An 18,919-nucleotide genomic window follows, 5' to 3' on the forward strand; every position below is an offset into this window, starting at 1 on the left:
GCAAGTGGCGTTGATCTGCAGTCAACAGCCAGTCTCTTCATGGTCTCGTTCTCCCTCCTGCATCTCTACTGCTGAGACTCAGAGCAAGAAACGTCTGTACTTCTGTATCTTCTAAACCCAATCCAAATGGCGTCTAGACATCCAATGTGATAAGGGAAAAAACAGGTCTTCACTGAATTTGCTAATCCCACACCTTGTTTTATTGACACAGAAAATGCTGGGGATCTCAGCTTTGATGGGTTTGAAGAGCATGGGCCGGGCTTCACTAAATGCCAATATTAAATCTGCTGGAGTTTCATGTACAAGATGGAGACACATCCCAAATTAGCTGAGAGATAATTTCCTTAAATGTGGCTTAAGTATGGACACATAAAACTACCTGGAAAATGAATAGATTTTATCTTATCTCGAGAGAAAGGATATATATATATTTACGTATGTTTTTAGAACTATGAATCAGAATAGCCACATTTGGAGCACTTTCTGTTATTGTTCAATATTCTTAGAACTTGATCCTTAGCCTGATGTGGACTTGATTCTGGAAAGGAAATCTTTCCACAACTGCCTCAATGCACAGAAACCTTTTTAAACATAGACACTTCCTGAAAGTCTTTTGTTCGCATGGTCACACACTAATGCTTAGATGTTCCAGTATCTAATACGGCCACAGTCTTGATAACCAGTCATTTTCTTCCCATCTTTAGAAACCTACACAGGAACCCATGTACCTAATAGATCTCAAGCCACTGGGTGTGTGAATGAACATTCCCTTTTGTTTCATACCTGAATGTTGTACATCTATTTTGGATTGTATATTGTGTTTGTGTATTTACACTTTGATTCATAGTAACTTCTCACGTTCGCATTGAACACAAACCGTAAATAAAATGACTGAAAGCAAAAAACAAAATGATGTTTATATCGACTACATATTGAAATATTTTCAGTAGATTGGGTCCAAAAAAACCTATTAAAATTTGTTTCACGCGTTTCTTTTTACATTTTCCTGTGGCTCCTCGAGAATATGCTGACAGTGTTGGAGGGCACCTCTAAGGTCAGTCCCGTTAGACAGTGCCATGTCTCCAACGCCATGTGGTCACTTCTACCTCCAGGCCCAGCCTGCAGGCTCTCCCACCCTTGCCTGTCGCATTCCCAAGACCCCCACCACCCCCACTGGGCAGGCATCATGATCCCGTTTTACAGATGGGGAAACTGAGGCTCAGCGATGACAGGTTACTAGGCAGTGGCAGCGCAGGTGACCATGCATGCCTTTGCCCGAGTTTAGGAGAGAAGCTGGAAGCAGTGTCTAGTCATGATGGGCAGTGACACTGACCCACCCCTCAGTGACTGTTCTGCAGCCAGAAAAACTGTTCTGCAGCCAGAAAAACTGACGGGCATTTCTGGGGATGCACGTGGCGGGGGGCGGGGGGATGGGTCTCTCTGGGCTGCTGACCCTTCCTCACCTGCCCCTACCCCCATCCCTTCACTGGCCCAGGAAAGTCTGTGTGTATGGGGATGTGGGGGCAGGGGAGGATGCCACTCAGTGGCCTGGAGGTCAGGACTGGGGGTGAGCACCAGTAGCCATGGAAACAGAAACCCTCCTGGCCTTGGTGCCTCCAAGCCCCAGCCACCCAGGACACCGCCCACTGGGGAACGATTCCTAAGCCACTGCGCCTTTGCTCCCCTGACCCCACCAGAAGCACCAGCCTGCTTCCCAGTCAGCTTGGGGGCCCATTTCTGCCCTTTCTTCAAGCCTCAGGTTCAATCTCCTCCTCAGGGAGCCACCCTCCCCCACCAGGCTGGGTTAGGTCGTCTCCTCCCTGCTCGGCCATGTGCTCTTCCCAGGTGTACATCAGGGCGACACTGGCCTGACAGGCCACCCCACCGAGGGAGGGCTGCTCAGAACAGGAAGGGGGCACCGCCCATGAGATTTCTTAACGTTTTGGTACTTCTGATGTTATAGGTGGTTTTAAATAAATAGTGTGTGTAGGTGGCATTTTCCTCAACAGTTATGAATGCTAAGAATTTAAGTCATTTATGAACTTATGAAAAATTTCAAACAAAGAGAAAAGCTGAGAGATTTTTAAAGTGAACTTCTATTGAGCCAGCACCCAGATCTCATAGTTGCGGGTCTGCCTGCGTCCTCGCACATCCAGCCGGCTCTCCCCTACACAGGCAGCTGCGCTGTCAGTCCCGGCACAGGGTCCACTCCACCCTTTATGGCTGAATATAGTAATTTCATGTTTATTGCACAGTCTTGTGAGAACATCTATATGACGCTAGGAGATCCATAAATGTCTGTTGAATAAAGAAAGAACAATTATAAAATCTGTGCCTGTTGTGTAGTCCCCCTTTTTTTGGATCTGAAACTTACTTTTTTTGCCCAACAGAAAAAGATTTAAGTAAACTATGACAAATCAAAAAATGGAGGTGTTTCCACATAAGCAAATATTTAATAAAAAGTTACGTGGCTTTTAGCAACAACAACAAAAGACCCCATTAACTTAAAGAATGAAATCCAAAATCCCAACTACTTTTGCCTGGCATACAATGTCCCCGTTTTTGGGCCCTGCCCACCTTACCCTCTTGCCATCTTGTTTACAGCAAAAGTGAACTCCATTTCAGTCCTTTAAACAAACGACATAGTTTTATGCCTCAGTACTTTTCCTGTGCTGGTCCCTATACATGGAACAGCCTTCCCTTGAATCACTGCTTGGTAATCACCTTTCCTGACCTTGGCCTCTGTGATCCTAGGAATATGTAATCCCTATCATAGCTCTTCTTCATATAGAGCCCCTGTTAAAGGTTAAGTTACCTGTAACAGAGCAGTCACCTCTGAAGGTCAGATGATGAACTTTCTGACTTGCTCCTTTTTGTGTATCTGGGGTTAAATTTTTTTAGTCAACATTTGTTGCTTTCATAGTAGGAAAAATAAATGTTTGTAATTTAAAGAAGAAAAGCACTGTAATAGAGAAAAAAGGTGAAAGCTACCCAAAACTACAGCCTCCCGATATAGCCCCACGCAGCCCGCAGTTTCCTAGCAGACAGGGCTCCAGTTGTGATGGATCCAACCTGCTCTTCAGCCTACCTTACTGGGGGGGGGCCTCCAGGTCTCTCCTGAAGCCAGGCTCACTCTGGGGACAGGTGGAGGTGTTCCCTGATACCAAGGACTCCCCCAAGGGACGCAGGAGGTCTCCACCTCCCTGTTACAGCCCCTCACCGGTACTGGAGTCTCCCCTCTACTCACTGGGGGAGAAGGCGGCATTGCTTCCTTTAGTTTCAGCCCCGCAGGCAACAGTCAATTCTTGGTTCTCCCTGCCCTGCCCACTGGCCACACTCAGCCAGGTGACTCCTTGCTCTCCTTCATACTAGTCTAGGGCACTTGGCCACCTGTTGCCCAGGGAGGCTGTGCATGCTGTCTCAGCCTGAGCAACCATCCTCTACCAGCCAGCCATTCGGTGACCTCCCCTTCCAATGACCTCCCCCTTCAGTGCAGTTCATGCAGGTTCCTGGTCTGGCGGCCTGTGCTACTTAGGTGGACGGCATGGATCGGTACTCAGGCCACTCAGGCCTAGATCTCACATGTCTACACGTTCTCATTCAGATTCTGGAAAGTTATGTGGGTGTAGATGTTACCTAACAGGCCCACAGAGGCAGAGGTGGCCTTTCAGAATCACCAACAGTAACATTTTGCAGCACCTGAGACCTTTCAATGATGCGCCCTGGCTTTTACCCGGTTGGGGAAAGAGCCGCTTCATTCAAAAGCTTCTACTTTTGCTGTACAAATGTCCTTGTAGAAGGGCCTGCGGGAAGCACTTCTTGAAATATTTAGCATCGGGGCTACTTGCTCATGCATGAAGATAAAACAGCTTCTTCTCCTTTTTTTTTCTTTTTTTCGACACCAGGGCAATCAGAGCAACTGTGACACTCAATCACGATTTTCGGCCACATGGCAACAGAGTAGCTTTTTTCCTATGGCTCAAACAGTCTCCACTGCATAGAATTCCTAGGTAGAAGACAATCTTCCTCAAATGACTCTTGGAAAGAGGCATGTTTCAAACAAAACACTTTATGAAAGGAAATAGTAGCACCTACAACTCTAACCTCAGAACTATTCCCGACCCTCACCCTGGCTTGAGCTCAGGCTGCAATAGAATATTTCGTTTCACCTTTCACCCTTCTCTAGAGTGTTCTTCAAGGCTCTGGTGCTAAGAAGCTCCAGGCCAGTTTGGCATAAGGCCCTAGCCTTGGTCCTCTGTCAGAAGCACCACAGCTGGATCAGTACACACACAAGCGGCGTCTCACCCCCTCCATTCCACCATGAAAGGGTAAGTGTGATCTTAGGTGACCACTGGATTGCATCCAAGCAGCCTACTAGGGACTCATTCTTAAATATGAGACCCTGCCAAGGTCACCCAACACTTGAGGAAAGCCTTTAACATTATAACAAACCAAAAGTGGGAATCTAAAAGAGAACTAGATACAATGCAAGGAACAGAAGAAAATATAAAAAATTAAAATTTCCTTAGAGAGAAGGTTACATCCAGGAAAAGAGAACAAAATCCAATAATCAATGAACAAACATAAGAGGAAATTAATAAGAATTGCTGACATATATATATATATATATATATATATATATATATATATATAAAATCACTTGAGTTTACTGAAGGGAGTATTTCCAGAATGAAACCAACCCATCAAGTGTGCAGCCCAAATGAATGGACAAACTGTTTAAGACACAAGACACTAAAAGCTTCCAGAGAGGAAGCAAGGTCACATATAAAGGGAACAGGATTTTTCATCACATTGGAAGGTAGAGTTACACCAATAGAGTAACACCTTTAAATTTCCGCAGGAAAATGATACCCAACCTTCAATTCTATAACCAGCCAAACTACCAATTCTGTGAGGTTTAAAAGCGTTTTCAACATTCAAAGTCTCAAAAAATCTACTTCCTATGTGTTCTTTCTCAGGATGGTACTGGAGTTACATGCTACCAAAACAAGCATGTACCTAGAGAATGCATGGGGTCCAGAAAGCAGGGCTTCCAACGCAGGACAAAATGGCAGGAGAACCTCAGCCCAATCTGTACCAGACAAAAGCAGGCTCCAGAAGGATGTCCCCTGGGGGGGAGAAAAAAACCTGCAGAACAGATAATATCCGATTCTGTGGAAAACTGTACTGGGAGGCATTTGAGTTAAAGGGTGAAGGAAGATGCAAACTCAAGTCAAACTGAGCTATTGAAAAAAAATTAACCTCAAGAAAAATAATTGTACAGAAATAACCCAGTACACCACTTGGCTCAGAAGTAAACAGTTAGAGTGATAATGAGTATGGATTGGCAAACTGCACGCTGCACCAGCTTTTATATGAAGTTAAATGGAACACAGCTGTGCCCGTCTGCTTAGACTGGTGATGGCTGCTTTTGCAGTGTGACAGCAGAGCTGAGTAGTCACCAGAGACTGCATGCCCACAAAATCTAAAATATTTACTATTGGCTCCTTTATAGAAAGTTTCCCAACCTCTAGATTAAACTAAACTATCTAAGGAACATAAGGGGAAGCGGGTATAAATGAACTAAAACTAAAATCCTCATCTATAAGTCCACACTCTAAAAAGAATGAATTAAGACCGGAGTGTTAAGGCTAGTGTTTAGAAATGTGGAGATACATGCAGAAGAAAATGCTACAAGGATTCAAAGTGGTTGCATGTATAATGTATGATTGGGTTGGGGGGACAAAGACTATTTGTTGTCTTAAGCCTTTTTATGAACCATTTGATTATTTAAGCTATGTGTAGGTATTGCTTTGGCAAAGCAAAAATCATTTTAAAACAACTGAATGGCACTTACCACTACGTAGAGCATGAACACCCATGTTCTAGGAGGTCTGGGGTGCCAGCCTCCTCCACTGCTGTCCTGGAGCCACTTGGAAGCCTGAAGTCTCGTGTCAGGGCCTAAGCTAGTTAACGGCCCTCCTGGCCCCATCTCTGATCCTCCTCCAGCATTTTCACTCATCCTGGGATTCCCACCCTGGTGTCTGGGAGAGACAGTCCCCCAGGGGACCGGATCTATTGTCCCTGCCCCAGGAGACTAAAATTATCCTCCTTTTCCTCAACCCCAAAGCCAAGCAGGAAGCAGCAAGGACTGGACATGAGAGTCCCCACCAAGCCCCAGACCGAATCTGCTACTCAAACAGGTGGTCCCGGGCATGGGACAGATGTCCCCTCATCCAGACCACCAGGTCCACACCCCTATCTACATATTCACTGCTTCTACACTGCTTCAGCCAACGGAGGCCAACACTGCCCAACAGGACGCCAGCCCGAGTGCCAGTTCCCTGGACCAGTGCTCAACCCCGGGATGGACATACACTACCAAGTGAGGTCCAGCCCATCAGAAACCCGCCCTTAGGATGGTGCTGGGCAGATGCCCATCCAGCTCAGACCCTCCTGGGTCTTAGAAGCACTGGACAGAGAAAGCTGTCTGTTATTTAACAAGAGAGAACAGCCACAAAGCACAGGATTCATGAAGGATAGTTTTCAATCAAGCTTTTAATGAAAAGATCATAAAATAACAGTTTCTCATCACTGTACATTAAGACTGCACGCTTCTGAATGGAGAGATCAGTCGTCGGTGAATTGCTTTTCTATGACACTTGAAGGCTGCATACTTGCAGCTCTGACCTGAATTTATCCAAACTCTCGAGGGACGTGAACTCAATGTAATGACTGACAGCAGCGGTGGCCAGTACAGGAGTGTGATCACGGTGTCCCTCCCCCTTTTTGGGAAGGGCATAAAGTAGGACATGATCCCTCTTCCAATTCTGATTAAACAAAACAGCTATAACCATCCCTCCCTCTCCCCCTTGAGGTATTTATGAATGGGCCAGAGCCCAACCTGGGGTCCCCCAAGGGGGGAGGGGGAAAGCAAGTGATAGGTGGGATACAGAGAGGCTCCCCTCAGCACCTGGCCCCACAGGGCCCCGCCAAGTGGAGGGGGGGGAGCCCTGGGGATCCTCCCTGCCCCAAATGAGGTCTGTTATGCAGCATTTTTGAGGTCAATAAATTACAGCAATAAATAGCAAGGTGAGGTAGGGGGAGGGGTTCCCGGTAGAAAATTAAAGTGGGGTGACTGAAGCTGGGGGGTCCTGGGCAGCCTCAATTCCCACAGCACATACCCACCCCCAAATTTGGAATGTCAAACTGAGGCTCTGGTTAGGTCCCTCCATCCCCACTCCTGGCATCGGATTCACAGGTTCAACAATATCTGCCCCAACGTGACTCTGGGTTAGAGCTAGGGCCTTGGTCCCTTCAGGGGGCATGGCAAGGAGGGGATCCCGTTTGTTCTCCTAAGGCCTAGAACCTCTGCTTTCGTCCCACAAGCCTAGGGGACAGGACGGATACAGGCACCTCTTCCCTGAGCCCTGCCCTCATGGCTGCCGAGGCCTCACCCCAACTCAGGACGGCCACCGGGGAGGGCGGCTGGGCGTCTGCCCACCCAGCCAACCAACCCGGATCACACTCCTGCACTCGGCCAAGTCCAGTGAATACTGACGGGGTGGGGGCAGGGGACAGCCCAGTGCCCCCCAGTGGTGACGAACAGGAAACACACACATGGCTGCGTGAGGTTCTGAAAGTCTGGGTCCAGATTGTTCATTTCACAGGCTGAGGTGTATGGCTATGCTGCGAGTCTCTGAGATTCTTATTTGCTTAAAGGTTCATCTTTTCTTTTTTGCCTTTTTTGCAATCCTGGATGAGCCCTTGTGGCGGCTCGGTCTGGTGGGAGCATGCCATGGCAGAGCCCGGCCTGCCACGCGCTTGCCCCCAGTCTGAGAAATAAATACATTCATCACTGCACAAACATATTGATACAAAAACAACACTGTTCAGAGTGTTTGCACCATCTGTGTTGGTAAGGACCAGCCCAGTGAGCCCCTCCTGCTGCCAGCAGGTGTGGGGAGGGGTGTCCCCCAGGGGTGGGGACCAGCCAGAGTCAATGGAGGTGCAAAGGTCCTGGCTTTTTGGCTTGAGAAGGACCCTCACATCAACCCACCCCAGGGTCGCAGGCAGAGCAGCAGGGGGGTGGGGGATGGAGGAGTGGAGGGGCTGGGGCTCGCCTCTATCCCGGGGCCCAAGCCCAGACTTGGGTCCAGTGGCCAGAGCCGACGGCCACCTCCTGCTGTGCCAGCTGGCCAGGATGGCCAGGAGGCCTGGGGGCCAGTCAGCACTGGCCCAAGCTCTTTGGTGCCAGCTGGGCTTGGGGAGGCCCGGGGCTGGGGAGGGCTCAGGTGAATCCAGGGGGCCCACACCTGCCCCTCTGCCCGCGAGCTGTTCCAGGACCGGCGTGGAAGGGCCTTCAGAGGAAGGTGGGGACTCACTGGGACTGGCCTTACAGCTGCTGAGGTCTGAAACTGTAAAAGTTTATGTAAACAATGAGATAAATATATTAGTATCTTTTTTTTTTCTGAGCCCGTTGAGGTTCCATACTCATTCAAAATGTGCTTTGGTTTAAAAAATAGGTTTTGTGAATTTGGGTATGAGCTTTTTTTTTCTTTCTTTTCTTTTTCTTTTTCTTTTTTTTTTTGTTTTTTTTTTTTGTTGTCGTTTATCCTTTCCTACATGGTATCTGCTATTTTGTTTCCTGTTTCTCCGAAACATTCAGGAATTAAGTGACTAAAGCAGAGAACTGTAAGCCGCCCTGGGCCTCCAACGGCCTAATTTCCTTGTGAGGCTCTTATCACATCTCCATGCACACTCTCAAAAGCACACACTCCACATGAAATCAAAGGAAAAAGAAAACAAAACCAAGTGTTGTGTCAATCCCGTCCCGCCCCACAAACCCTTAAAATTTTAAATAGGAAACTAGTGTTTTGCTTTCTTGTTAAAATACAGAAAAGGCTCAATACAATACTCAGGTGGGTACAATACTATGTCGCACGAACATCGTTGAGTTGAGGGGCCTTTGCGCCCAGTCCCTGAAACTCTGCAAATGAATCACCTCCTTTCACAAGTCACCTCACGTTTGTGGCTGCCCATGGCCCGGGAGGCCACACACAGGCTGGGCGTGTGTACACCCCCCGTGCAGTACAGACTTTGTGTCGTGTGGCTTAAGTGCTGATGGAGTGGGGTGGGGTTGGGAGAGCAGAGGGGCCTGGGATGGGCCCTGCCCTCACTGACCTGCTGGAACAAGAAACCCTGGGTCCAGTCCTCCGTTTCCCAGCCAAAGGGACAAGGAGCCGGCTCAGGGCTGGGGGCACTGCACAGAGGGCTCAGCCAGGAGCCCTCACTCCCAAAACACACCATTCACCACTCGGGTCCCTGAACTCAGGCTCTGTTTTTCGTTGGAGGGTCTCTGGAGGGGTGGGGTGGGGGATGACTCTGGAATTTTTTGGTCTGAACTTAAAGTAGAAAGAAAAAAAGAAGTAAAGCATGAAGAAAAACGAAGAAGATAAAGCCGTTGACCCAGCCCCGTGGCTCCTGTGGCCGAGGACAGTGGAGCCACCTGTGGCAACCTGGTCTGGCGTTTCAAATGGGTTCTGGGCCCATGGATGTGTCTGAGACTGGCAGAGAAAGCTCAAGGTGAGGGGCGAGGGATGGAACCCCAGACAGGGCTGAGCCAATGGGAGGCAGCCAACCACGCAGCAGAGTGGCTGTGGGCCAGGAGTGCCTCAAGTGATGCCCAGCAGGGCAGTCCCGTCCCTGCGCCCCAGGCCGTACCACCTTAGACAGCCCCTCCCCACACCTCTGCACTGCTAGGCGGGATGCTGCTTTCCCAAGCTCAAGCTCTTGCAGGCCCAGGGGACAGGTTGGTGGGGGCTCACTTCCGCCTCATCCTGGCCCTGGCAGGGAGCTACAAGGAGCTTGCTCCTGTTTCCCCGGTTGCCCAGAGGGTGTTGCCAGCGCCCGGCCCCACAATGGGAGCTCCCATGGGGCTGGACTACTCACACTCTTCCCCGGGCCCAGAATGGAGTTATGCGGGCTTCCTGGAGCTCAGTAGCAAACTCAAAACACCTTCAGGGTGGCCATGGCTAACCCTGTGCTCAGGAGAAAACCCCCAGGCGAGCCTGCAGGACCCCACTGAGAGTGTGGGTGGTGGGGCCCTGGGTCTCAGCCAAGCCCAGGAGGGCCGCCGGGTCAGCCCAAGCCTGGCTCACTGGAACACACATCTTCCTGTGCGCACTAACGGGAGGAAAACAAAAGTGTCACGGCCTCAACTGCCAGTCACCAACTTACTGTTCTCGTGAATTCAAGAGGTAGCAAAAGGTCAGAAGTCTCTCCACCTTGACAGGTAAGGAAGAAGGAAAGCGCAACATCTGTCCACACGCACCGCGCACACCACACACACAAAGAAAAGAAAAACAAGAGTACCGACGGCCCTGGCACCCAGTCCAGCCTCCCCCCCGCCCCCACCCCCCGCGAACCCCAGACCTTCCAGTTCAAACATTCACATAAACGTTACACTGGTTTTTTTCTTAATAAAAAAACAAGTACCTCTAAACAAAGAAGATTCCTCGGAAACTATAGGAAAAGCACTCTCTCTCCTGAGGCAGCCGAGGCGGGGCTCGGGGCCCAGGGAAGCCTTTGGCCAAGAAGGGCTTCTGGGGCCTGGAGGGGTGGGCGCCCCGCGGCCTGCAGCCGGGGCGGGGGGGCGGGAGGGGCAGCTGCCCCATACATTCAGTCTGCAGACCCAGGCTCAGCCCCAAGGGGCCGGGAGGAAAATAAACTCTTGTTGGTTTTGGTTTAAAAAACAAAATCCATAAGGAAAAAAGGAACAGATCAGTAGGAATAATAGCAACACAGGCCCAGAGGGCTCTTTAGTTGTGGAGAGGTAGGCGGTGGGGGCCCCCCTGGCTCGAGGAGGGAGGGCTCCATCCCCTCCCACCCAGCACGCTCCCCACAGAGCCGTGGTAGGCCGCACACAGACTAGCATCGTGTGCACAGGACGCTGCCCCTGTCCACAGGCAGCCCTGATCCTCCCGGTGTGGGTAGACGTCCCTACTTGCCCTGCCCCAACCTGCGGGAAAAAGGCCGAGTCCCTGCGAACCCGGTGACCCATTCCCACAGGCCCTGCAGCAGCCCTGGCAGGCAGCTGGGGGCCTGGACGGGATCTGGAGGTAGACGGCACACCCACAAGACACCTGCGGGGCTCGGGACCCGGCCTCCTTCCGCTCTCTTCCCTTGGTACAGACTGTGGATTAAAGCTCTGGGTGGGGGGGCTGGCCGGACGTGCCGCCAGGAGCCACCCCCGCTGGACCTGGGGTCCGGTCGGCCGGCCGCTCAGCCTCCTTGTTTCTTCCTTCTATTGTTCCCGAGGGCAGCGAGTCTGCAGAGGGCGCCCGAAGGCCGGAGAAGGTCTTTGGCTTCTAGGAGGGGGAGGTGTGCATGCGCAGGTGGCTGAGGAGGTTGCGCTGCTGCGTGAACTTGCCCCCGCAGAGCTGGCACTCGTAGGGCTTCTCACCTGAGTGCACGCGCATGTGCTCGGTCAGACGGTACTGGCGGGTGAAGCGCATGCCACACTCATCGCAGGCAAAGGGCTTCAGGCCCAGGTGGCTGCGCATGTGGCGTGTCATGGTGCCGCGCTGCGTGAACATCTTGCCGCAGATGTTGCAGGGGAAGGGCCGTGTCAGCCAGTGCGTCTTCTCATGCTGCCGCAGGGTGGCCGGGTCCTTGTAGGTCTTGTCGCACACTGAGCACTTGAAGGGCCGGGGCTCAGCTGCGTAGGCGGCGCTCGGTGCTGACAGGTCCTCCGCCTCCTCCTCGGCGCCCCCACTGCCCGTCTCGTAGGCACCCTCCTCCTTGATGAAAAGCTCCTCCTCCGTGTGGGTCTCCACATGGGCGTTGAGCTGCTCGGAGCTGGGGAAGCCTTTGGCGCAGGGGATGCACACGTACAGGTTGTCCCCGTAGGACACCGTCTCGTAGCCCTCCTGCCGGTACATGTAGTGGGAGCTGGCGTGGCCACTGCCTCCCTCGCTCCCGCTCTGCCCGCTGTCCTCGCTCCCATCCTTGCCGTTTTCCTCCTCATCCTTACAGGGGTACGGGGGCTCTGCGTAGGGCCCACTGGGCCCGCCCCCTGCCACACTGTTGGCCAAGATGCCATTAGGAACCCTGTCCCCGAGCCCCTCACTCTCTTCCCCTGGGCAGGGACCCTTGGGCCCCGATTCTCTCCGCTCAAAGGGGGAAGCTGCCATGGGCTCCTTCTTGCTCCACTCCTTCTTGCGGGCCGAATGCCGGAGGCTCTTCCGGAGCTGCCCCCCGGGCCCCTCCAGCAGGCTCAGGTGGTTGTCCTCAGCCCCGTCCAGATCCATGGGCTCACTGGGGGTGCCCCCCAGCTCAGTGTAAGAGGCACTGTTGGCAATCGGAGGGGCAGAGGCTGAGAGGGGTGAGCCGTGCTGACTGTCGCTCATCTGGGCTGGGTCTTCGGGGGTGAGGGGGGGACCGGGCGTGGCGGGGGGCAGAGGGGGGCTCTTTTTGGACAGGTCCAGGCCCAGCTCCTGCTCACAGCCCCCACTGCTCCCATTGGTACTGCAGCTGCCCAGGCCAGCCTCCCCACTGGCTGGACACACGGCCCGGCTCAGGCTGTGCACACTTTCCTGGTTGGAGCCGCCGAGGAAGAGCTCATCATCTGAGCCTTTGGCCTGGGGGAGCTCCTGCGGGGTGTGGGCCCCCTTACGCCCATCCATGAGCCCTGGATATCGAGCCTGGATGACAGAGGCTGTGGAGAGCCGCTGGCTGCGAGGGGGTCGCCCCATGCCGGCAGCCCCCACCCGTCCAGAGCCAAAGGGCTTGCCGGCTCGCTTGAGCTTGCGGCGGCAGAGGGCTGCCAACTCGGGCAGCTGGAGGTAGCTGGCGGCGGTGAGGAGGGTGCTGAAGTTGGGCTCGGCGGGCTGGTCACTGGGCAGCAGTTTGCCCGTGTAGATGAAGTCCAGGATCTGCTGGAACACCGTGGAGCTGACCATGTCCGTGTCCAGGTTGATGAGGTTGTCGTGCAGGACCAGGGACTTGAAGTAGATGCTGCTGGCGGCCAGGACATTCTTGTGGGCCCGGAAGATGGAGTTCTCTACCATGATGATGACGTCACACAGGAAGCCCTTTGTCCTCTGCTGGTTTAGCTGCAGCAGGAGCTGTTTGGAGTGGCTGGGCAGCTCCATGTCGGGCCCCATGTCCCCACGCCCTGCCCACGTGTACCACCTGGGGGCAAGAACAGGCATACGCACATTAGCTGACCGGGACCCTTGGGCAAGAGCCCAAAGCCAAGGTGGCCCACAGTGACACTCAGAGGAGCCTCCATGCTGACCTAGCCACTGGCCGCCTCCCTGGGCACAGTAGCTGGGGAGAGAACTCCCACTGCCCACCAAGGACTCACGCTGCCCAACAAGGGACAACGGCGCTGGCCCCATTTGCACCAATGAGAAAACAGAAGCAGGACAATGAAAGTCACTCAGTGCCAAGTAGAGAAACTGGGACTGAACTGGGCTCCACAGCCCAGGTACCACCTCCACGCTAAAGGGAGTCCACAGGGGACCCAAAAATGACCAGCAGAGGCCTGAGGTGCTGGGAGCAGGAGCCTCGGGTGGGCTGACTTCTGTAAGCATGCAGCGTCCCAGCTTTGAAGACCAATGCTGAATCAAGGTCCTTTCCCCTAAATACCACATGGGCCAAATCAAGTACGGAGTTCTGGTCTGTGACCCCCGCTCCATACTGGGTGCCTCTCAACCAACCCGAGAGGCTTCCCAAGCCTTCAGATTTGCTTATGTCACGTGACCACCTCCCAAGCCCACACGCCTTCCCTCACCAGTGCCTGCCCCCACCCCCCACCCCGGGAGGCATGGAACACTTCCTAGTCTGGTCCTCTGAGTGCTAAACAGAAGAGGTGGCTGGGCCAAGCCCCTGGCACTGCTTGGGCCCAGGGTCCTTGCTGGGAAGGGCAGCGCAGTCTGGGCCTGGGAATGACCACCTGGCCTCGCCAGACTGGCACAGACACTGATGTCATCAAGTAATAAACATGCAGAGGCCTCTGGCCTCCTCAAAAACTCTGCACTGGCTGTGCAGCAGTGCGTCACCATGCGCCCACCCTCCCACAGGCAACTGTGTACCACAGAGAAGGTACCCTGAAGAAGGTACCTGCACCTCCTGCTCAGGGCCCCATCTCTGAAAGTAATTGAGTTCTTTGAGCCTCACCCCACCTGGGACTTCCGGCTCCTACTAGGGAGCCCAGCCCTGCCTCCCTTGGGGCAGAGCCTAGAGGGATCGCATACACCTGTCTCCCTGTGACACAAATGTTCCCCCTTACCCGCTACCTGCCCTTGTTTACAATCACCCTAGCAATCACTGGCACCCCAAAGGCTTTGGAGCTCACCCTGAACACACATGGGTATCAGGCGGCACCCAGGGCCTGACAGCAGGAGGCAGCAAACAGCTGCTTGGCCCTGTAAGGCTGCTCAGTCGGGTGCAGAGGCCCAGGTCCTGTGGGAACCAACCTTGCCCCCATCAGCCAGGCAGGACAGGGAAATGCAATGTTACCTCCACCAGCACCCAGAACGCCTGGTGCTCTGAGCCCGACAAAGGGACAGTTGAGGACAGGAGGTCTCATCCTCCCCAGGCCAAGAGCGGCAGGCCGCAGCCGCCCCTCCACGCTGCCCAGCTGGGTGCACACAAAGGACTGCAGGCCACATGCAGCTGAGAGCTGCAGGGCTGTGTGGGCCACCCAGAAAGCCCCCAGCAGGAGGAGCAGGTGGACGTCCTCCCTCCCCCAGGCCTCCCTCACCCCTCCCCTGGCCCTGCCAGCTCCCCGTCCTCAGCCTACCGGAGTGCCAGGGGCCCAGAAACCATGTGAGCAGCAGCCAGCGGGGGTGGCCTCCTTGAGCACGTGGCCTCCCTTGGGGGTGCATCAATGCCTGGTCACCTGGGGAGGAGAAAATGGACATGGTCACCCAATTATCCATCATTTAGAAAGGGAGGGACAGTGAAAAAGGTGGCTGGTAGCCCTGGAGCCCTTGCTCCCAGTAGGTCTGGGGGGTCTCTCTGGCTGGGACACCAAGGGCAGCCAATCAGGCAGGAGACAGTGGTCATAGTGCTCTGCCACCGGGCCGAGTGGCAGGGAAGGTGGCAGGTCTAGAAAACTCAGAGGTGCTGCACCCTTCTCCCACCCAGGAGAGGCAGGGTACTCCAAGGGCCACCTGCGCCTGGGAGCTGGGGGCAGGCACACAATTCCTGGCGAGTGTAGTGGTCAGCGGCCTGGACAAGGCCCTTTCTGGACTGGCCACATTTACATAACAAAAGGTCAAAATTGGAGGCACTGGTGCAATGGGCTATTTATAAGAACCAGTCTCAACCGCTTCTGGCTCTCTGGTCTCCTTCCCTTCCAGATCTGCTCTTGCCCCCTCCCTGCCCAGAGGGCCCAGCCCCCTCCTGCCCAGCCCAGCCTGACCACATGGCCTCCCCTCACAGGAGTTTTTGCAAGCTCGCCTTTCAATACCAGCCTGCCAAAGCAGCTGGCAGCTGCTACCAGATGCGGGTGGGCTCCCTCAGCCCCCCCACCACCCCTGGTTTCAGGTCCCACGGGAGGGGTTCCTGAGGTTCTGGCTCTTCAAACCCCTCTCAGGCAGGCCTTGGCTCCCTTGGAATGGAGCCAGGGTGGGGGAGGAGGCCTGCAGCAGCCTGGAGCCCATCCCTGACTGCCCTTCCCCCACCCCCAGGGCCAGGGAGGCTCAGCAGGTCCCTCAGGAATGTGACCAGACCCGGGGTGCGGGGTGGCTGGGAGGCCTCAGCTCCAGCCTGCCAGCTGTCTCTCTGGCCCCTAGCACAACTCCCCTCTCATAGAGGTGACCCAGGCAGGAGGGGGCACAGTTGGTCCAGGATCCCACCGATGGCCCAGAGGGCAGCAGAACCAACTCTGTAGGTCCAACGGCCTAAGAGGGTCCACATTTAACGAGGTCTGGGCCCCTCACCTGTGTGGACAGTCCAGACTTCCCTACCAGGTGAGGCCAGAGACAGCCATCAGGATAGAGCCAAGGCCAGACTTGGGAAGGAGAGCAAAGACCATTCCAACACTGGTGATCGGCCAGTAAGAACAGACAGGAAGCCACAGCTGACGAGACGCCTGTCACACAGCCCTGTGCCACCCTGCCTCTCTGGACCTCAGGACAACCCAAGCCCTGCATGGGCACAGCATCTGCCCAGTGGCCTCTGCCTCAGCACGTGCCAGAGCCTGTAACTAGGGGTGACTTGCTCTTGTCAGAGATGAGGCCAGCAACTACTAGACTCGTGCAGGGAGTGGGTGGCAGAACAGGACGGGGGCCTCCTGCTCAGCCCGACAACCATTTCACTCGCCTGTGGACTGCCCGGCCGAGTGACTGACCAAAGTCTCCCAGGCCGGGTCACACGTGACTCCTCTTGAGCCTGACCTCCCACAGGGACACTCAGCAGGACAGGGTGCACCCTTCACTAGGTAGGGCCTCAGCAAAGCTGCCTGCGGGAGTTCACAGCCGGTTCGGTGCTGCCCTGCCTACCACCTATCTACCCCAGGCCAGGCCAAGTATGGGTCACCCCTGCGTCTGTAAGCGACAGGGCAACCTTACCACAGGGGAGGTGATGCCCCCTGAGGCAGGGCCAGAATCCCTATGAAGCACTGCTCTTCTCAGTGAAACGATGACAGCCAGGGACCTCTGCCCTCCCACTCACCGTCCGGTGTGGGAAGAGCAAGCACCTACCCGGGAGAGGCCACGGCCTGGGTTGGGGGGGAGGGTGCCAGGTAAGGAGAAGCATGGCTGTGGGGGCTGGTCCAGCAAGCTGGCAGCACAATGCCCCACTGAGTACAGGGGCTGGTACCCAGCCCTGGCAGGAACCCACCACAGGCTGGAACGAGGATACTGCCTGGCACCCAGCGGCCCCCTGGCAACAGGCCCAGGCAGTGTGCCTATCAGCACCCGTGATCCCACGCCCAGCTGAGGGTGCTGCCCGTCTGCAGCACGGGCTCCAGGAAACCCAGGATCTGGGGCAGTGGGACAGTCGGGTTCTTCTCTAAGGTTGAGACTTGGCCCTTCCCGGGAGGGTGGGTGGGTGGGTGATGTTGGCAGCTGGGCTGACCCTGGCAGGGAAGGGAAGGAACATAAGTCCCTGGGGGAAGACCAGCTGCGCCCACTTGTGAACACAACGGGTGTGAGGGAATGATCAGAGACCTGGCGGAAGACCTGGAGCACCTTCTCGGGTCCTGTTTACAGAATGGTCAACACCCACCTACCCAACAGGTCGGGGACACCAGGAACTGGGACAGGGCCTTGCTGAGATCGCATTTCCTTTTCTTCCCCTCCAGGCCCCTGCCACAGAAAAGCCAGAGGGACACTGCCCCACCCCAACACACCCCCCCCCCACACACACACCATACACACACACACCACACACAAAAAAGCCAGAGGGACACTGCCCCGACACACACACATACCACACACACACATAGAAAGGCCAGAGAGGCACACTGCTCTAAGAACTCTCTCTCTCTCTCTCTCTCTCTCTCTCTCTCTCTCTCTCTCTCTCACACACACACACACACACACACACAGGCACGGGGGACCCAGGGCCCAGATGCTACTGGCAGTACACATCCGTCCAAGGGAAGGCTAGGCCCTGCCAGCTGAGCCAGAGGGAGCTGGCCACAGATCTCCACATCCCCTCTGCTGCTCCTTTCCTGTCCACCCTCATCAACTAACAGAATGGAAGGCCCCACCAGGCAGTCGTCCTGTGGAAAGAAACATCTTGGGGCACACACACCCAATTACTAAACGAGGTTATCTCTGGGGGGTGGCATTACACATTTATGTCACGTTCTAGAACTAATCTATGGTAGAAACAAAATCAGAGCAGCCAGTGGAAGGTGAAGTGAGCATTGTCTGGAAAGGGACATGAGAAACTTTCTGGGGCTGAGATCGGTTCTTTATCTTCTTAGGAGTCTGGGATAAAGTGAATGCACTCGCTGGTCAAAACTCAAGGAGCCACTTGAAGTTTGGGTACCATGTTGCATGTAAATTTTCCCTCAAATTGGGGAAAGATTAACTCCAAACCAAAGGAGAGAAAGAAGAGGTTTTGATAGGACACGCCTGTCTCAACACCAGCTAACATTTACTGGGCGCTGCCCTATGCCAACTGCATTCACCCCGTTGACCCTCCCGCACCCCAGGAGCCTGTGTGCTCTGCATTCTCCCCACTCTCATCTCTGCACATCCAGCCTCTGCCCCAAGTGCTCCCCTCTCACCTCCCCGGGAGGCAGGAAGACCAGGGGCCAGCAGTGTGGAGGGACATGCCATCCGTGGCCATAGCTGCTACCCCCTCCTCACTGCTGGTTTCCAGCCCACCCAGGGTACCAGTTCAGCCTCATGAGCCCATGGGCACACTGTAGGTGGCTCATGAGGGCAGTGACCACGGTGGAAGGAGATCCCTGTCCCTCCTGGCTCTTCCCTGTCCGGGCAGCCCTCGTGTGTCTCCAGCAGGCAGTCAAAGCCCCAAGCCAAGGACACCCCTCAGGTCTGCCCCACATTCCCCAGGCTTGATCCCTAGTCCCCCCCCCAAACACACACCAGCCAAAAGGCTGACAAGGATGGCAGAGGTGGGGCCCATGACCTCCTGACCCGTGGAGCAACACCCCATGGGAGCCCCCACCTGTCCACAATCCCAGGGGCCCCACCCACCTTAGGCAGTCCATACGGCCCAGGAGCTCATGAGGAGGCTAGTACGGGGCCACCTCGAGGCCTCTCTTCCTAGCACCCCACAAAAAGCGGGAGAGCGTGCTCTGGCCCTGTACCTTTCAGAGGCCATGAGAGGAGGTTTTAAGGTGAAAGTGATCTTTGCTTACGCAGAAAGCCAAAAAGGACTTGACTCCAGCTTCCCCCCACCTCACACCCCATTCTGACAGGAGCTGCCC

At 54.6% G+C, this 18,919-nt stretch overlaps 1 protein-coding gene across 3 annotated transcripts in view; it reads right to left on the reverse strand.

Moving 5' to 3' along the window:
* Window positions 1-6,540: 6,540 nt before the first annotated feature.
* HIC2 (HIC ZBTB transcriptional repressor 2) overlaps window positions 6,541-18,919 on the reverse strand; it is a 29,086-nt gene continuing 16,707 nt past the window's right edge. For all 3 annotated transcript variants that reach the window (XM_074321276.1, XM_074321275.1, XM_074321277.1), the window contains exons 2-3: window positions 14,810-14,908; window positions 6,541-13,194 (exon numbers count right to left, since the gene is read on the reverse strand). In XM_074321276.1, coding sequence (XP_074177377.1) covers window positions 11,370-13,194; window positions 14,810-14,835 — 1,851 coding nt within the window. In that variant the 5' untranslated portion in view covers window positions 14,836-14,908 and the 3' untranslated portion in view covers window positions 6,541-11,369. The remainder of the gene's footprint in view (window positions 13,195-14,809; window positions 14,909-18,919) is intronic.

This window comes from Rhinolophus sinicus, linkage group LG16 (genome assembly GCF_036562045.2).
Source record: "Rhinolophus sinicus isolate RSC01 linkage group LG16, ASM3656204v1, whole genome shotgun sequence".
NCBI lineage: Eukaryota > Metazoa > Chordata > Mammalia > Chiroptera > Rhinolophidae > Rhinolophus > Rhinolophus sinicus.